The sequence below is a fragment of the Spermophilus citellus genome (assembly GCF_964194105.1).
Source record: "Spermophilus citellus genome assembly, chromosome: 8".
Taxonomy (NCBI): Eukaryota; Metazoa; Chordata; class Mammalia; order Rodentia; family Sciuridae; genus Spermophilus; species Spermophilus citellus.
This window is the reverse complement of record NC_138189.1, coordinates 98,630,793-98,650,511: the sequence shown is the minus strand read 5'-3', so window position 1 is coordinate 98,650,511 and position 19,719 is coordinate 98,630,793. Positions and strand designations below refer to the sequence as shown.

The following is a 19,719-nucleotide window of genomic DNA, read 5'->3' as shown; positions in this document are numbered from 1 at the left end:
TGGGGATCAAACTCAGGGCTTCACAGATGCTAGGCAATCACTCTATCATTGAGCTACATTCCCATCCCATTTTATTTTATTTTTTGAGACAGGGTCTTGATAAGTTACCCAGGATGGCCTCAAATTTGTCTCAGTGCCTAAAATAGCTGGGATTATAGGCATGCACCACTGTGCTTGACTTCATTAAATATCATATGCTAATATTTTATTAATCCCATTATTCTCTTCATTTGTAGACAATGTCCTGGTCAAGGTCCAAGAATCCTCACCAGTAAGTGATATGACTTTCTTATTGTGGACTTATATCAAATAAGATATGGGTCAAAAAGAGGTGAAGTTTGGTTCTAGATCTTGGTTAATTTTTTCTTATTTCTTTTTTTTTTTTTAAAGAGAGAGAGAGAGAGAGAGAGAGAGAGAGAATTTTAATATTTATTTTTCAGTTATCGGTGGACACAACATCTTTGTATGTTTTGCTGAGGATCGAACTCGGGCCGCACGCATGCCAGGTGAGCGAGCTACCGCTTGAGCCACATCCCCAGCCCAATTTTTTTCTTATTTCTTAGCATAAAAATGAAAGCACAGAATAATGTCTAAGCTAATCTCATGATTGTCTATCCTCAAACCTACTCCTCTTTCTAAATTCACTATTTAATTAATACTGTCCCCTCCTCATCAAGCTGGGACACTCACCATCTTTGATCCATCTCCTTCTGTGTACATCTAATTGGTCACCTTTGAACTTCACATTCAATACTACCTCAAAATGGCTATTAAAATTTCATATAACATCTCATTTTGTCCCCACAAAACCTAAAGAATCATTTCCATCTTACTAATGAGAGATCCACTGAAGCTCAGAAAGCACCCTGCAGTGGGAGTCAAGACTTAGGCCCCATTGATGGTACCACTACTTATCAGTCATGTGATCAGAGAAAATGGTCTACTTTATTTGACCTTCCATTTCTTGACTTGCTTATGCTCTCTATACCCATCTAAAGCTTTTGTCAACCCTCTTGGTGCCTCAGTTCTCTCATCAGAAACACAAGGATATTAGGGATACCCTGAGCTATTTGAGGATTAAATGAGCTAATGCATAAAAAGTGTTCAGAACGGTTCTGGCATGTACTACATAGTCAAAACTAATAGCTAATGCCAATTCCATGGACTCTAATTAGTGCTCCGTTTCTAAGCTCAACTTCAGTTTTGTAATTTAGTGTGAGTTTATACATTTTTAAGAGTGGCCATTTAAATATGGATTGCTAACTGTGTTGGTGATCACCTTACATTCTTGAGGTTTAAGAATTCTTATTTCATTCCACAAACAACTAGTGAGGAACCTAATCCATGGCAGTTTTAAAATCCTGCAACAAGTTCTGGACAACAGAGTAAGGCAGGCCCCTGTCCTGAAGAACTAATGGTGAGTGAGCAATAGATGTGGAACCAACTAGTAAGACATGTACGCAGGAGTCATGAAGGAGCGCCTGTGAGGACACACCAGAGAGCACAGTTCCTCTTAACTGGAGTGGAATGGGAGTGCGATGGAAGAGGTACCATCTACTCTGAACCTTTAAGGATAGACAAGATTGTGACGGCAGGTAAAAGAGAAAGGGCAGCTCAGAGAGCCCAAGCTACAAGAACCCACAGAAAGGTGTTCAAAAAGGGTTTGGGATAGAAGTCTGTGATGTGGATGACTAGGTAGTCAGTATTAGTAGCAATAGTAGTAGCAGTAGTCTGGATGGTTCCAGACTATGGAGAACTTTCAAAATAACACTAAAAAGTGTGAATTTCATACTGTAGTTAGTGGAGTATGGCACTCATGGAGAAAACCTCAAAAGCTTGGCCTACAAGAGAACACAGTGTCAGTGGTCTCCATTAGTACAGGGACAGAGTTGAGTGAAGAGAAAGTAGGCTTTATGACCAATAAGTGTGACATGGAGTCCAAGCCCCATTCCTTTCCATGTCTGAGACCTTGGGTAAGTTATTTACATTATCCAAACCCTCAATTACTGGGTATTTACCCTTGTCAAGATTTTCCCCAAACTTATTTTATGTAAGAATCAGCTGGGAGCTTGGTCAAAGTACATCTATGTGACCCATCTGCAGAATGATTCAGGACATACAGGGTGGAGTGGGGACAACATTCTGGATGAGGAAGCCAAGGTCCAGAGATGAAAAACACAGCTAGTCAGCAGAGCCCTGGAATCCAGGAATTCTGACTTCAAGAGGGCTTTGTGCAACTCCATCTTATTTATTTCTATACTTACTTGTTTTATCATTACTACTCATGGGCCACAGCCTCACTAATCAAGAATGATAACCTAAGGGACCTTCTCCTTTTCTCCTCCCTAATTGAAGAATTCTATACAAAGAAAGCTAACTCCACATTAGCATATGTTTAAATTCACTGGGTTTTATTAAGAGCAAAAGAAACTTCTACCCTTTTGGACAGTGGCTGTGACCCTTTTCCCTACCTACCTCTTCACTCACTCTCCACAAAGAAGATTTGTCTATTTGAAGAAGAAACTAAGGATGGGCTGGACTCTTTATTCTCTTTTGGGGCCAGCTTGTGTGAGCTGGCCTTGGTTCTACAGGAGGCAAGTCCCCTGCCAATGTTAGGGAAACCTGTGGCTGTGGTGGCAGAGGGTGGGGGCGGATGGTTCAACTTGGGGAAGTCAAAGGAAGTTCAAATTTGTTTAAGACACATTCTCTACTCTAGTCTTATGGAGTGTGTGACACTCTCCATCTGTCTGACTACTTGTCTACTTTTTTTTTATTTGTTCTTTTTAGTCATGTCTCTTGAGTGAAAGAGTCATGAAAACTATCAGCCTCAAAACACCAACCATAAGCAAAGCTGACTGTAAACAAATACACTTTTTAAAGTTCTGACTTCAGGACTGAGGCTATAGCTCAGTGCTATAAGACTTGTCTAGCGTAAGTAAAGGCCCTGGGTTCAACCCCCAGGATCTTAATAAGTAAAAACAAAATTTAATTTAAATAAATATGAGTATGTGTGTGTGTGTGTGTGTGTGTGTGTGTGTGTGTGTGTGTGATGCTGAGGACTGAACCCAGGCCTTGTGCATGTGAGGCAAACATGCTACCAACTGAGCTATATCCCCAGCCCAAAAATATGTTTTTTAAGGTTAAATTGCACTATTAACCCCAAATTTAAAGGTGTACTGCCTATCAGCAAGAATACAATAATAATAAATGTTGGTGAGCATGATGGGAAATATAAAACATTTATGCATTGTTGGTAGGATTGTAAATTAGTACAGCTACTTTGGAAATCAGCCTGGAAGTTCCTCTAAAGACTAGAAATGGAACCATCATATGACCCAGCTATTCCACTCCTCAGTGTTTATCCAAAAAAATTAAAGTCATCATACTATAGTCATACATGCATACCAATGATTATAACAGCATAATTCCCAGTAGCCAAACTACGGGACCAGCTTATGAAATCTGTCAACAGATGACTGGATAAAGAAAACATGGTATATATACACAATGGATTTTTTAAAATACTTTTTTAGTTGTCGGTGAACCTTCATTTCATTGATTTATTTTTATGAGATGCTGAGAATAGAACCCAGTGCTCACATGTGCTAGGCAAACACCACCACTGAGCTATAGCCCCAGCCCCTAGACAATGGATTTTTACTCAGACACAAACAACAACAAAGTTATGTCATTTGCAAATGAATAGAACTTAAGAACATAATGTTAAATGAAATAAGCCATACTCAGAAAGTCAAAGGTCATATTTTCTCTCATATATGGAAGCTAGAGAGCAAAAAGTGGGAAAAGGGGGGACTTAGGGGCTGGATTTATGGTTTGGTGGTAGAGTGCTCACCTAGCACATGTGAGGCACTAAGTTCAAGCCTCAGCAACACATAATATAAATAAATATATATAATAAAGGTATTGTGTCCACCTATAACTAAAAAAAATAAAATTAAAAAAAGGGGACCTCATGAAAATAGGAGACTACTGAGTAGAGAGATAGAACAGGCTGGGGGGACAGGGGAAGAGGGAAAGGAAAGATACTAGGGAATTTAGTTGATCAAATTATATTCTGTGCATGCATGAATATATCATACTGAATCCCACTTATTATATATAATTACAATGCACCAATAAATTATCTTTGCATTTCTGACATTTTCCAAAGAAATAATGTAAAATGAGTAAAATATTTTTGTTAGAAAATATTTCATCATAATATTTACATGAGAAAAAAGGTGTCAGTATCTGAATGTGGGAACTAAAAAATTACTAGCTAAATAAATTAGGCAATCCATTAAAGATGTTACAAGACAATGCTTAACAGAAGAAAAAGTCCAATATATACTGGTGAGGAAAAAAATCAACTTACAAAATGGCATATTATGTTCTCATTGCCATGAGTATATAACAGGTATTTGTGAATTTATGTACCAGTTATATACATGCATAGAGAGAAATCTAAAAGGCTGTGTAGCAAATTCTAGGAGTGATAATCACTGAGAATAAGAGCCTGGGAATTTAGTATTTGTATTCTTTTTGCTCAACCAAATTTTCTAATTTTTTCTACTGAACATGTTTTGCTTTTTTTTAAATGAAAATAATCTTTTTTTTTCATAAAGTTAAGGATTTTTAAAAATGTCTAACAGAATCATCACTGTAATTGCTTTTCTGCTTTACATTTTTATCAATATTATAATTAATTTAGTAAGTATTTTATGTTCTTCAAGGCAAATGTTGATTATTTTTAATAAAAACAAACAAAACTGTAGACCTTAAGGGAGGACTCTGACTCTACAACTTATTAGGCTGAGACAGATTATTGCTATTCCTGAAGATGGTTCCTTTCTTTAATGCTGAGTTTATAACACACCACAGTTTTTACCTCAACTGAGCATTAAATGAGCATGTAAACTGCCTTATAAGTACTGAACACAATGTAGTATTTAAAAAATAAATATCAACTACTTTCCCTTTAAAAAAAAACAAAAACAAATGAATACTAATTTTAAAATTTTAATGTATGCATAAAATGAGCAAAATATTATTTGAACAATATTTGGGAGACTTGATTTGTTTTGGGGGGGTGTGGCACTTGGGATTGAATCCAGGGGTACTCTACTCTGTCTCCAACCACTTTATTCTATTTTATTTTGAGAAAGGATCTCAAGGCCTAGGCTGCCCTCAAACTTGCAATCCTACCGCTTCAGCCTCCAGAGTTGCTGAGATTACAGTGTGCTGGGCTGGCTACCTGGTTAGCCCTATTGTAGCAAATATTAAACATTTATCACTTTGATATTTTTTGTTTTTGTCTCAGACTTTAAAAATCTAATTTAAAAGTCTAATAACACTTGAGATGAGATTACAGAGCCTTTTTCTTTTATTTGCAGTGCTGTGGATGGAACCCCGCGCTCAGGCTTGCTGTGCTCTACCACTGGCCACACCTCCAGTCATACAATATCTTTTTCCTTGATCCAAGTCTTTTGAAGTAGTATACCAAGGTGATGGGATCAAAATTAATATGAGGTGCTTTATATACTGTTCCAAATTGAGGTATCCTATACAAAGAAAGCTGACTCCACATTAGTATATGCTTAAATTTACTGGGTTTTATTAAGAGAAAAAGAAAAAAAAAGTTTTAAAATAATGGAAGCAAGAATTTTCCACAAGACTAGAAAGACATCAATTTCACCTTGCTGCCTGCCTAACAGATCCCTTGGATCTTATCTTTAGGTGCCAAGAAAGCTAGAAGGATTTAAACCAGAAGAAAATTTGGAGAAGAGAAATATAACTTGCCTGTTATCTTCAACATTCACAAGGCTTCAAAAGTTCCTCTCTCCCTAGTTTTGGTGGCAGGGAAAAGAAACCCAGCTCTTAAACGATAAAGGGGAAAATATTCTCCTAACCACAAATATATTGCTGCCTTATCCACAAAGTTTTCTGGCAACTTCTTATCAAATACTGGAAGATTCAAACTCTTCAACTAATGAATCTGAACTGTAGAAACCCGTTCCCTCACACCTCTCATTCCCTTGGCAGAGAATCGTGGTGCTAAAGGGTAAAATCAGATGCCCTCCTAATAGAAGAGTAGAAAACCACCTCGTAAAGGATGTTCTGACAATCCCCCAAATTTTTATTCACACTTTTCAAAGGTGCAGTTCAAACTGCAGGTCCTCATCATGGCACAGAAAGAACAGTATACGTCTTTCTTTTCTCCAGAGCCTCTTGGGTCCAGACACACCTCTCTTGAATGCAGAAACCCCTCCAGGTGGGAACCAGAGCCCTGCCTCACACCATCTTAGACTCCAGCTTTACTGCTGGAAAACAGTGCTTGTGCAGACTTTTGCCGTCAGAACTGCACATTCACCAGGTAAGGTGGGCAAGCTGGGCAAGCCAGATGTGAATGTGACAATTTGTAAACGAGGAAAACAAAGGCTAAATATGGAGGTTAAATACCTTTAGAGGAGGGTGATGGACTTGGGACTAGAGCTTGGGTTGGTTAACATCTACCCTAGTACTTCACAGACTCTGCCTTCTCAGGGGCTGCCTTCCTCACCCTAATAAAGTAAAAACTCTTTGTTCTCCATATTGCCAAAAGGTGTGATCAATTTACAGCACACACCGGCTCAGAACAGTCAGCAATGCCACTGCCACATGTCTTTAAAAAATACACAGAATTCTCTGCTATCTGAAAATGCCTCAAGTGTTACTGGGGGGAGAGGTGGGGGGAATGTCCTTTCTAGCTGAGAGAGAATAAAAATGAAAAGTGTTAGCTATATGATACTAAAATATACTTGAAGGTGATTTTCTTTTTATTACTATCATATTCCATCTCAAGCACCCTTCTGTAAAAAGTATTTCTGTCCTCTCCATTGCTGCAATTAGGTTACTAGGACCTAAGTAAAAGACAAGTGCATCTTACTGATCCTCACAAGAGGGTCCAGTCTCATTCTTTCTCAGTCTAGCAGTAAGTTCCTCTGGCTGTCTACTTTCAGCTGGAAACTGAACATTGTATAAGGAATGACCAACATCCTCCCTAAAGACAGTGGTCTAATGCTCCTTCACTCACTCATGCAATAAATCAGACAAAAAACAAAATAATAAAATACCAAGGATTAGTTTCCAGACACTTCCAAGTCTTGCCATTCACATAATATTTGGTTTGATAAAGTCCTTTGGATGTATCCAAAATTCACATGAAAATTTCCTATGCACTCTTATTGATTCAGCAAATATATTGGGGTTTCTTTTCTGTGCTAGGATGATTGTAACCCTTTCATAACTCATCAGGGACGATCACCTATCATCAATAGCTGGATAGCTATAATTACAAAGTTTTTCAGGATTATAAAAAATTAAAGGAATTATAAAAATGTCTTAGTATGTCAGATATTAAATTCTTGTTTTGATGACTGATTCAGAAGCTTATAATAATAAAAGAAAACTGAACCTATTCCAGAGCCATCCCTATTTATATTACAGAGCCTCCCTACATATACCCCTTCATTTCAATTTCTCTATGTTGAGTGACAGAAAACATTTTAATAAAGTGAATATAACATCATCACAGTAACAAATCACTATTTAGATCAAAATTCAATCATGCAAAACTGTCATCCAGTTCCACATAGGATTGTTTGTGAGTATGGGTAGAACAATAATCAGAAATTCAGTTTTTTAAAGGCTCTACTGTTCCCAGTTAGCTGCAAAAATTTCTAGACCTTCTGTGAAGCAATGTCTTTGCCAGTCATATTCCTCCCACAAACTGGGAAACCGGAGAAACAACCAAAACTCTTCCTTGCTCTATACTGACCCTTGCAATTTCCCCACACAGATAGAAGGCATGTGAGTTCCATCTCCCCAGTGAACTTTATAAGTGGTCTATCTGTACAAATGGATAATTTTAGCAGATTTAGAGGTTTAGCCAGAGTTGGTATTGTGTATAAACGTTCTCCTGTGCAGAGATTTTATAATCCTCTTCACAGCCTCTGATAATAGTCTGTAAATAGTCCCAACTAAATTATCAGAATTTTTCTGTCAACAATCCCTATTTCCCAAGCAGCCCTCTTTTCAACTCTTCCCTCTTTACTACCCAAGTTTTTGTCATTGGTCTCTTAAGTTAGTATCAGGCTTTGGGCCTCCAAATTTTTGCCAGGATCGACACTGGCACTCATTTATATCCTTAAAATGATTTCAGAGCTTACAGCAGAGTCTATAGATCCCAGCCTGTGACTTCATAAAATCACAATTTAATATTTAAAAACTAAATATGAACTTTAAAAAGAGAAGGGATCTCATTTTGTTTTAAGAGATAGGATCTTGCTATGTTGCCTAGGCTGGCCTTAAACTTCTAGGCTCAAGTAATCCTCCTGCCTCAGACTCCAAATGCATTTTTTAAATGATTTAAAGAAAGTCCAATGACTGCCTTTTCTAAATGAGTGAGGACTGTCAGGAAAGCAAGAAGCAGTCCTAAGTCTCATGATTACTACAATATTAGTCCTGCAAACTAGCTCAGCTTGGCACTGTCACCCAGTTCCATATAGGATTATATATAATTCAGCTTGGCACTCAACTTTGCATTAAAGCGATGGCTCCAAAGGGGACAAGTTGTAAATGAACATTCCCTTGTAAAAACAACCTTCATGACAGTAGTGCCTCTGATATGTTCAGCTCTACTTTTACCTGTAAAAAATTTTGACTGGCCATAGATAACACTGCACATTTTATCTTTAAACTTCAGTTCTTTCTCCAAAATCAAAGGGAAACCAGTTTTGTAAAAGTCCAATCATATATATGACAAACAAATGAGGATCAAAAAAAGTTAAAAGGAGGATGGAGTAATTTTTTTGCTCAAAAAACTTTTAATCACATAAAATCCAAAATGGTTCTGCCTAAGGAACAAACAAAATTAGTTTTAAAACATTCAACCCAGTAAACATTGGGGAAAGCACCTGTGAGTCTCAAGTTCAAGTCCAGACAGACACACCTGCAAAGTCCTATCTCTTATCAAATTACACAAGAGGTTGGGTCCATAGGGTAGACTGAGTCAGAACAATGGGGTTGATGAGAGCCCTGTATGGGGGCCCAGCCCACTACTTCATAAGCAGGAATTTTCACAGGTTGGCTCAAAGTTTTGTTTTTAGTAAAGTTACTAAATATCTTGTATTGTTCTCATGTCTTTATGAATGAACAAGAAACTACAAGGGTCATTTCAAAACACATATCTGAGTAAGGATCAGTCCTATAATTGCAACAGTAGCTCCTGAGTCATGTGTATGACTCTCTGGGATACCTGAACAAGCAAACTGTTAGTATATTTAAGATATCTGATGGAGGGATGGCAAGAGCTGCCAATTCTTCTGACTATGATCCTTTCCCAACTTCACAACAGTGCAATTAAGAAGGGATCAAACAGAAGAGTTGGAGGTCTGGGGCATTTTCCCCACATTCTCCTGACATTCACATATAAAAGTGACCTAGAATATACTTTATAAAACTTACCCTACATCTGAGGTAAAGGGGAAAACTTAGCTTCAAAAATTAAACAGCCGAGAGAAATTAAAAATGATTTATCAGTAAGTCAAATTAAGTAGTTTCTTGCAGTAAAATGAAGAGAGCCTTTTAAAAATCTTGCAAGAGATAAGCCAGTCTCTCTCCTTAAGTTTTTCATTTCAAAAGCTATGTAACAGTGATATGCAGTGCCACTCAGAAACTTAGTGATTAGTCAAGTCCTTAATTCTGGATGTGAACAATGAAAAAATCAAATTTCATCTACTTGTATGTAAATACAAACATGTGGGGTTAAGACAGTTATAATATGTATGGTTCTGTCAACCAGAAATCAAAATGTTGATTCCCTATGGTAAAAGGCACATGATTGTAGGGCTGGGGTTGTGGCTCAGAGGTAGAGCCCCCGCCTAGCACATTTGAGGCCCTGGATTCGATCCTCAACACCACATAAAAATAAATAAATAAAACAAAGGTATTGTGTCCAACTACAACTAAAAAATAATTTTTTCAAAAAAAAGGCATATAATGTAACTGAGCTATTCTCAAGTAATCAAAAACAAATTCCTACAGCATTTTCATAGCAACCCCAACTTAAAAAAAATTCTGAAATGAGAACACAAATATCTCCCTTTCCCACATAAAAATTCACTCTGAGGATCACAGAGAACCAGAAACAATTAAAGTTCTCAGCACTACACTGACCAGGTGGCTGCTGTGGTCTGAGGAGACTCAGCAGCAAGGGAGCTCAGCTTCCTGCATTCCCTCCTGAGCATGAGAGAAACATGAGGTTTTTCTTGTAAGGTGTTAAACGTTTGGCTGCTAAGGGACAAATGGAAGTCAGACACCCAAGATGAATAACCATAGGACATTAAACCAATGGGAACTTTTGCTACATTAAAGCCAGGCAAGCTCACAAGGTGTTCAGGCACACAACTGCCAGGACCGACCTTGGGGATATAAAGACCTATTATTTTTTTCTTTTAATACTTTACCACTGGCCTACAGGGATTTTTCATAAATAAGGTTCAGAGGAAAAAAAAAAAAAGCTTTGGGAGAATACTTTTAATAAACCTTCCATGTTCCTCACTCTGAAATATTTAATAGGCCTCTGCATCATCCTTCTCTGTAGATAACCAACTTAAGCCGAAGTTTACTGTGCCTTAGAGCTCACAATGACACCAAATGTGTGTCATAGGTGCTTTCTTAGGCTCAATTTAGCTGAATGAAGAATTCTTATTTAAAATTCCATAGAGACCCATTCATGAGATTTCTTATGCAGATGATCATATCCATAAGAATTCCAAGTCTAGAAAGAGGTAATCTGCCAATTAAAACTTCCCCTCAAAAGGATAAAAGCTGAATGGGTGAAGACAGTTCTCCTGAATAGATAATGCAGTACTTAGGTCCCTGGGTGAGCATGCTTATGCCAGTGTTTGTCTAAAAAAGTGCAAAAGCATATAGAATTGTTACAATGAAATTCCAGCAGAAACATTTCTGTATGTGCTAGTTGGTCATAGCTGGAATTCTCAGGATTACCTAGTTATATACAAACACAAGACTATGCAGAGAAGGGGTGGTCTGGTCCCTCCCCCACCCCCAGATGTTAACTCCAGTCTGAACGTGTCCAGGGAGCAGAAGCAGTAAACAAGCAGCTGTTTGTAATGCAAATTCAAGTCACAGAGATGCTCCCACCCTAAGTCCCAACACAAATGGTCACTCTGTTCCTCACACTCTCCACGTAAGTCTGTCATTGTGGATGTCAGTGATACACTCAAGTCCTGTTAGGAACAGAATTAAAGACCAAGAAGGCAGAGTGTGGTTAGGGGTAAAGAAGAGAGGCTGCCTTCCCGTTAAAGTGTTTCTGATCTCAGACCATTAAAAACAGCTGTTAGGTATTAGGGACCAACAATTATAACTTTCATTGTACTCTGCAAAATAAATTAAAAAATAAAAATCAATATAGTCTGTGGTTTAAACTGAAAAGCTCTGGAAGTGGGCAAACTACAGAACATCTCAAGAAAATACGCCTAAAAAATACATTCTAATAAGCAAAGCATGAGGTAACAGGGTAAGATAAGCCTTTCTTCACATACTGTTTCTCTACCCTGTATCTATAGCCATTTATTTTGGCCACCCATCTTTCCAAAGCAATGAATGACTGATTCACAGATCTTAAAATTTTAATATATACACTAACAAAAAAAAATACCTTCCATTCTATCAAAATTTTTAAATGATGAGTACTCTGGAGGATCAGGAGAAAAGTCTGCAGAGAAGGCAGAATTCTGGCTTAAAGAGGAAGAGATGCTTAACATACAATATTCTTAGGGATTGTTTACAAAGACCAATAAGTATTTATTATACTGACTTTTCAAAAATTATTGCTCAAAAGGAGAAGTAGCTGATCTAAGGAATACATTTCAAAATATGTACTGTGTGCACAGATAAAATTCAGAGGCTATTTTCCATTATTATCAAGACTATAATTTGATTTGGAAACATTATTCTAAAAAGTCTTTAACAACAGAAATATTCAATAATTTGTTATCTAAGACATATTTTGTTTCCTCTCTACCCCCCAAAACAAAAAGCCTGTGCAACTATAAAATAAATATCTGATATATTTGCACATCTAGTCCAACAAATATAAACTTCTACAACTTTCTGAAACATTTATTTGGTGCAGTCTCTAAGCGGTAAACTATATTTGTTTTATTAATTCATTCATTTTTAGGTAGAAAATTCATATGTACTACGCAGACATTAAATATTTGAAAAGCCTTTTAAAATAAAATACAAAATAGCTTTTTCCTATGGCAACCATTCCAAAATCGCCAAGATTACATCCCCAAGATCTCCATTTTAGCTGCAGTATTAAAATTAGAAAAATCTTATTCCAAGAGATAAAATATTCCTTGTGATATTTTTGCAGTGCCCATACAAAGTGATTATATTTCATATACCTTTCAGTTTACATTGAGGGCTACAGACAATGAAGACAATCACTATGCATGGTGTTGACAGTTGACTACCAGCCATTTCCCTCAGCTACTTTGGTGAACCTTCTCATTCTCTGATTCTGTTTACTGAGGCATCAATGCCATCAGTTTTCGCAGATGTTTGTGGCTGATTTTTTTCAGTTTGTAGAACCAATGGGCAAAGATCACAGGCTCCATTTTCGATGTAGATCTGGATATCAGGAGAGCCAGTGAGACTGAAACCCTAAGCCCTAAGCCGCATACATAAGTGTCTTTCATTGGAGGCTGGGTAGTGGAGGGAGAGTAGGACTGGAAAGAAAGTTTATATATTGATGGATCACTTAATATTCCATCCCCACAACACACATCATGTTCACATACTATATAAATTACTACCTAGATATTTTCTCATTACACAAATGAGACTTCCACTTTGCAAGAAAAGATAAATATCATTCAGTACCAAGCATGAAATTGTTCATAACGTTATGTATTTGCATAATGCAGTTATAATGCCAATGCATTTTTAGAACTTCAAAAGTTAACCACAAAACAGAAGAATAACTTTCATTAGGTTATCTTTAAATGATACTTCCTCAACAATTGACAAAAGGTAAAAATAGATTATCAGCCATTCACAAAATATATTAAAACTAATAGTTAATATAATAAAATAAGGCACTTTTAAAAGTCAAAGAAACAATGTGAATGTCCAGCTCCAAATGAGCCTAAACCATTCTGATTCTAGATATCTTAAGAGCATCGACAGCTATTTGGTCCTTGGCTAACTCAAAACACTGAATCAAATTTTCCTGTCCTCAGCACAGAAAGCACAATAATCATAAAATAGTAGATTTGTTGGTTTAACTTCATTTGATTTTGTAACATGTGATATGTTATTAATCTCAAACCAATAAACCAAAAGCTAAAATTCCAAATGCAAGACATCAAACATGGCACTATTTTAAGGCAGCCAGTCCCTGTAACAGCTCTTATTGAGCAATGACTGGTCATATATAACGAAAGCATTTGCAATGTGTTTGAAAAAATAAACATTCTGCCAAAATACCAATTAATTTGCACTTCAGAAAATAATTTGCAACATCAGCATGTTACTCACTGTTCTCGGGATGGGTGGAGAAAGGGATCCATTTGACATGTATGGGTCGTTATTCATATTTGGCATCATTATGTAGCCAGAATAACTAGAGTAGGAGGGTCCCTTGTTGTAGAGGCCTCCATCTGGATGCTTTCCTGAGAGAATCCAAAGAACAATCAATGATGTATTGACTCCCTTTTTATAGCATAATGTTTTTCATCAGAAAATCTAACAGTTCTAAGGCAAATCAGACTTTCCATAAAAGATTTGTTTATAAAATACTATAACTGGATTATTATGCTCTATTTTAGATTGACAGTATTTATTCTCTTAAATGACTTAGCAGCAAACCAGATGTTTAAAAAACATGTGTTTCAATTTACTTCCACAACTGACTGATGTTTTTATAATAATAAGTGTTATCCATCTAACTTAATTTGTTCTAATACTAACAAACTAGCCTAAGAAATACAGAAACATAAAGGAAAACACACAAACCTGAAACTGTGATGTATTAGACCATCTGTGTATATACATGTATATATTGATACACTTGAAGTTATCCTTTAAGAAAATTCTACCTATGCTTCTAGATTTCTAGAAAATTTCTAGATTTTTGCTGAGGAAGAGAGTTGTATCTAGTATTTGAGCGATGAAAGGAGTAACTCTGGAAGGCTTAATTTTATGTGTTACACTTACATCATTCTACCAAAGAAATCTGTGTGTTCAATTTACAGATTTCTTCCTTTCAATTTGTACAACTATTTGTCACTGAGAAGAACCCTATATGTAGTTCTCAACCCTTCTTCTCCAGGTTAAAACACAGTATGTATTTTAGATTCCCTTCTGATCAGGCCATTTGTTAAGTAATTAAAGGACTTAAGTAATTAAAATGCAGACTGGGCAACAAGTAAACCCTACCTGTTATCTTATTCCTTTCCAAGTCACAGGAGCTATCCTTAAATTTCAAATTATGTATATATGAATCTTTTAACAAGAATCAGAAATGGAGAGAAAGTCTATCCTATCTGCATAGTCCCTAGCTGTAAGTTTTATATTTTAAAAGCCAGATTCTGTTTTACTGAGCCATGTTCAGTGTGTTCATTCACTTCCTGCCTTCTCACTGTAACAAACTAGAAACAGCAATTTTGCAAGCAAAAATCCATTCAGAACTATTTTTGTTTAAAAAAAAATCCATTATAAACCCTCCTTCTTTTCCAAGAATCTGGAAGCTAGTTGAAATCCGAAGGTCCCCATAACTCATTCAAAGATAGTTCTTAAATGATGTAATACACATTAGAGATAAGCAGTAAGTTTCCTGGGTTTTCTTTCCTATTTTGTTATGATAGTGGGCATTAATAATCTTATCACACCTGGTCCTGGTCTCCTAAATGCAAAAGCAGCAAAACAAACTTATATACACAAACCACAGGTTCTATGATAAAGCTGGAGGAAGTAGAATTCAGTCTTACCATCATCAGGGTGTTCTCTGGCCTTGTCATGGTAGGACTCCTGAGAGGTCTGTGCTTGTCTGGCCACCTAATAGCAATCCCCATCCCCAAAAGAAAGAAAATCACCTTAGAGTTTGTGACAGTAAGTGTGTCCAATGGAAACTCAAAGAAAGAGGTTTAGGTGCAATTCAATCTACCTGTTTTATTAATCTAAGGATAAGCTAGAGTTGGGTACTAGGGAGTCTTTTTCTTTCCAACATGTATTTTTGAGAGATTATTATCTTCTCGGGACCAAAAAGTAAAAAGAACAAAAATATAGTAAATTTGAGACCAACCCACAAGCTGTTCTGACTGCTGTTTATTAAAATCTGTCAAGGTTCCTGTATGCCTAATAGGAGAGGAGTCGGAGTTAATGGCGTTGATAGTTTTGATAGCCTCTTCAACCACTGTTCATTTCAATTAGAGCTGATTAAAGCAGGCTGAAATATCATTTTGCAACTGAAAATGGCATTTTTAATATGAACAAGTCAACCACTCCAATGGGGTCTTAAGAAAATAGCCCTAAGAGCAGTCCCAGCTGGAGTTCCACTATGGCTTAAGACCTACTATGGCTGGCTGACTGCAGGCTTGCAAGAAAAAAGTAGAACTGATCTGTGGTTAAAGAGAGGAAAAATTGAGAGTCGGGTTATAGACATCTAAAAGGTAGCCCAGTTAATATCAGTTTTGGTAACCACCATCCACCTTGGCTCAACCACGTGCAAATCAGTGGTATTACCCCATCACCATCTTTCTTGGGTCGGTTCACCAATTTACCGCCGCGACAAGATTAACAGAACCCTAACACCTGGGGTTGTCTGTTTCCAACACAGTGTCCTTCTCCCCAGCCCAGACGGATAAAGAACACCCTTCCGTTCTCCTCGGAACCCAGCCCCCAGCCTTCCAAAATGCATACTCACCCCTGCCATTGGGATAGAGAAGGTAACTCTGAGGTGTTCTTAAAACGTGTTGTTTAAAACCCATAATGTCCCCGCCCCCAAAACCACGCGCTTTCTTTTGGGGGGCAGAAGTAATGCCATTTAAGGAAAAAGGGTATACCCTCCAAGTTTCTCTGAAGGGGAAAAACGTTGGTGAAATCATTTGGGTGTCAGGACTTTTCGACCGGATTTCCTCCAGAGGATTTCCCAGTTGTTGAATGAGGGTGGCCAGTGGAGTGTCGAATATCAGGGTCCATCCCCCCACCTCATCTGAGCCTCTGGGCGCAGCCCGAAATAGCCCTCCCGCGCAGTCCGGCTGCGGCTTTCCCTCGCCGGCACCCACGTGTCTCTATTTACCCTACTCGGGTTACCAGTGCTATCGCCTGCAGCTGGCCAGGAGATCTGATAAAGCGCTTTCCACCCTCCCTAACCGGTGCCCGATTTCCGCCGCTTCTCTACTAGGGCTGGCCTTTCTTCTGCATAGATTGAAAGCCTGATGTAGGCCCCAACTAACCCAAAAAAGTTTTGTATTTTTTAAGTGAAGGGGTGCAGGCGGTCGAGCGGTATCTGTCCTCTTGGGGCGGCTGGGCTCCGCGCGCCCACAGCTTTGTGCAGCCTGCGCTGGGGCTCCAGCGGCTGCAGGGACTTGGCCCCGCACCACCCCCGCAGAGCCGGCGCGCGCCCACTCCACGGGCCGGCTTCGCGCGGGCCCTGCTCCACGGCGGTTGGGGCCGCCCCGCCTGCTCCCGGCCCACGCCCGCCTCTCCTTCCTCCCGCCTCTGGCTCGGCTCGTCTAAGCCTTTGGTGGTTTAACGCACTTTTGCAGACGTGTACCGAGAAAGATAGCGGGTGTACTTTGTTTTCCGTCCTACGGATGATTTCCCAGTAGTACTGTTCAGACCTCCTTTAATTCATTGCACTCCTCACTCCACCAAAAAGTCCGGAGGCAAAAATTATGGGTTAAAGGAAGCATTTCCTGCCTGTAAACCAACCGCTTGGCCACCGAACCCCTAAACCGATCACTGGGAATAAGTTTCTCTGCACACCCTTCCACCTCCGATCCCGCACACCCACCGAAAATATCTACCAGGGATCCAGCCCTTCCCCGACGCCCCTACAAACAAGGGAACTACTCGGGAGCAGTCACCCGGGACTGCCGGCGCCTTGGCTCCCTCCCTCTCTGCGCTTCTGCGAGACCCACCACGCCTCTCGGGAACTTGGGGCAGCGGCCCGCTCACCTCGTGTCCGTTGCTGGCGGGGATGATTTCGGACTCGTTAACCAAGGAGGACTTGATGTCGGCTAAGTCGCCTTCCTCTTCGGGGTGACTGATCTCAGCGAAGATCTTCTCCTTCTGGGGATCGCCCTCGTCCTTGAAAGGGATCATCTCGTCCGTGGCGCAGAGTTCCGGGTCCCCCCCGCCGCCGCCGCCTCCCCCAGAGAGTTGGGGCATCCCGACGAATCTGTAATCTCCGCTCCGCTGTGGGAGCACCCGCGGCGACAGCAGGAAAGAGAGGGGGGTCAATGCAAGGGTGGGGGGAGGGAAAGGAGAGCTGGATGCGTGAGGGAGGACTGCGGGCGGAAGCGAGGCAGGCGAGCGCGGGGCCGCCGGCCGGCAGCCGGAGCAGCTGCGGCGGCGCCCGAGCTCTGGCGGCCGCCCGCGCTTTCCCGCTTCGCGGAGATAGACGCCGGCGCCCGCCTCTGAGGCCGAAGGGCACGGGACTGCGAGGGCAGCCGCAGCTGGCGCCTCTGGGGGCGTCTGCGCGGCTCCGCGCGCGCTGGGCTAGCCTGCCCTGGCCCGGCGGGCCACCCCACGCCCCCCGCCGGCCTGTGTGCGCGGAAGACACCGGTTCTGGAGGGGTCAGCACACCCCAGAGAACAGAGGAGAGTCCGGCGGCGCGGCTCCGCGCAAACCTCCCCACCGTAGATTCCTCGGATGCCGATTTAGTAGTTTGTTTTCCGATGAAGGAGAAGCGAGCTGGGCCAAATGGCTCCGTTTGCCCCAGCGGAGGTTTAAAGAGAATCAGAAGATAATGAAAAGTCCACTTCCTGAAGGGTAAAAAGATAAAGTAAAATAAAGAGCCACCGAACTGGAAATGTCCGTTTTAGAGCTTCTTATTTGCTTCCCTTTTGCTTCGGTTTTCCTTCTTGCGGAGCATTTAATCTGCTGGAAGGGGGGGGGGGAGGAGGCGGAGGTGGAGGAGGAGGAGGGGAAGAGAAAGACAAGAAGTTTGCCAAGAATAAAGTTTGTGCCGGCGAGCGTTGGGAAAAGGCCTTAGAGGGCTCGGCGGGGTCTTGGGGAGTCACAGCAGGAGCCTCGGGCCCAAATGCTTCTGCCCGGAGCTCGAGCCGACACACACACACAGCCCGATCCCTCTTTGTTCCCAGCTCGAGTTTCTCAGCCTGGCTTGCTGGCTCTCACTCGCCGCTCTCCACGCCTCCGCTGTGTCAAAGCAAAGAGCTGCTTTGCCCCTCGGTCTCGCCCTGCCGACGGGAGGGGTAAACCCTGAGCGTGATCGCTGGCGAGGCTCCGGGCGCGTCCTGGCCCCTCGGCCCAAGAGCTCACCGCCCGGGTCCCTCCTCCGCGCCCTGCCCCGCAGGTGAGCGCAGCACCTCCCCACCGCTTCTCCTCCTCCCGCGCCTCGGCGGCGCTGAAAAGCTACCCACTTGCGTCGCTTCTCCTCCCCCTCCCCTCCCCCGCCTCCCGCTCTCCTTGGCTGCCCGCTGGAGTGTGTGGAGGTGGGGGGGGGGGCAGTCGGCCAGAAGGAGGTGGTGATTGAGGGCTCCCCCCCCCCTATTGCTTTTCCCAGAGCCTGTAGGATGAGTCCTAGTTTTGGGGTAAGGGTGTGTGTGCGTGTGCGCGTGTGTCCGCGCGCGCGCCACTGGAGGGAAGGATCAGGCAACTCCTTGAAGGAAGGAAGGACCAGGCGCTGTTTGTAACCCACGGAGAGGCACTTTTTCCCCGCGTGAAATTGACAAAAACAAAAAAAAAACAAAAAACTCTGCTAGAATGGCTTAACTTCATCATCTGAGTATCTTGCCCACACGCGCCCACTCCTCGTCCTCTGCCAGTCTCTCTCCTCCACCTCTTTTCCGCCTCCCACTCTCCCTCCGTGGCTCTGGCAGGGGGAGAAAGATGAAAGAGAAAGCCGCCGCCGCTGTGATCCACACCACATTGATAGATGCTGTGACAGAGGGGATGAGGCGGGAATTGGGGACTGAGAGAAGGAAAAGGGGAAAACATAACTAACATTGCTCACCTAATAAGCAAGAATAGCAGCAAGAAAAATAAAGAAAAGAGAGCTCAGGCTTTACTAAACATACTATCACACACGCCCGTTGGAGACAAGGGATGAGGGAACACACGCTAATGAAAATAAAATCTCCACGCTTACCGAGAAAAATGGGATGAAGAAGGAACTGGAGACTGGATCTTAATTATCGCTTTTAAACAGTATCTCTTTCATTGCGTCTTCACTATGGGATGCAGGGAGAGTTAACTCAGATCTCTGGAGGGATATACACGCAGCAGTATGTAGATACCTCCTAGAGAATGAAAAGACAGCGTAAGAAGGGAGAAAGGAAGGTAAAGGAGAAGAAGAAGAAATAAAACCTAGGAGAGTGAAGCCAGAAGAGGGAGGGAGGACAGGGCAGTCCCTGGCACCCTGGACTGTGCGCTGAAAGGGACCCTTGAGGATGCAAATCC

General features: G+C 41.1%; 1 protein-coding gene across 2 annotated transcripts in view; it reads right to left on the bottom strand.

Annotated features, from left to right (window-relative positions):
* The window catches only part of LEF1 (lymphoid enhancer binding factor 1), a 117,332-nt gene extending 98,633 nt beyond the window's left edge, over positions 1-18,699 (bottom strand). For both annotated transcript variants that reach the window (XM_081304930.1, XM_081304929.1), the window contains exons 1-3: positions 17,254-18,699; positions 15,063-15,129; positions 13,612-13,745 (exon numbers count right to left, since the gene is read on the bottom strand). In XM_081304930.1, coding sequence (XP_081161056.1) covers positions 13,612-13,745; positions 15,063-15,129; positions 17,254-17,466 — 414 coding nt within the window. In that variant the 5' untranslated portion in view covers positions 17,467-18,699. The remainder of the gene's footprint in view (positions 1-13,611; positions 13,746-15,062; positions 15,130-17,253) is intronic.
* Positions 18,700-19,719: the final 1,020 nt, after the last annotated feature.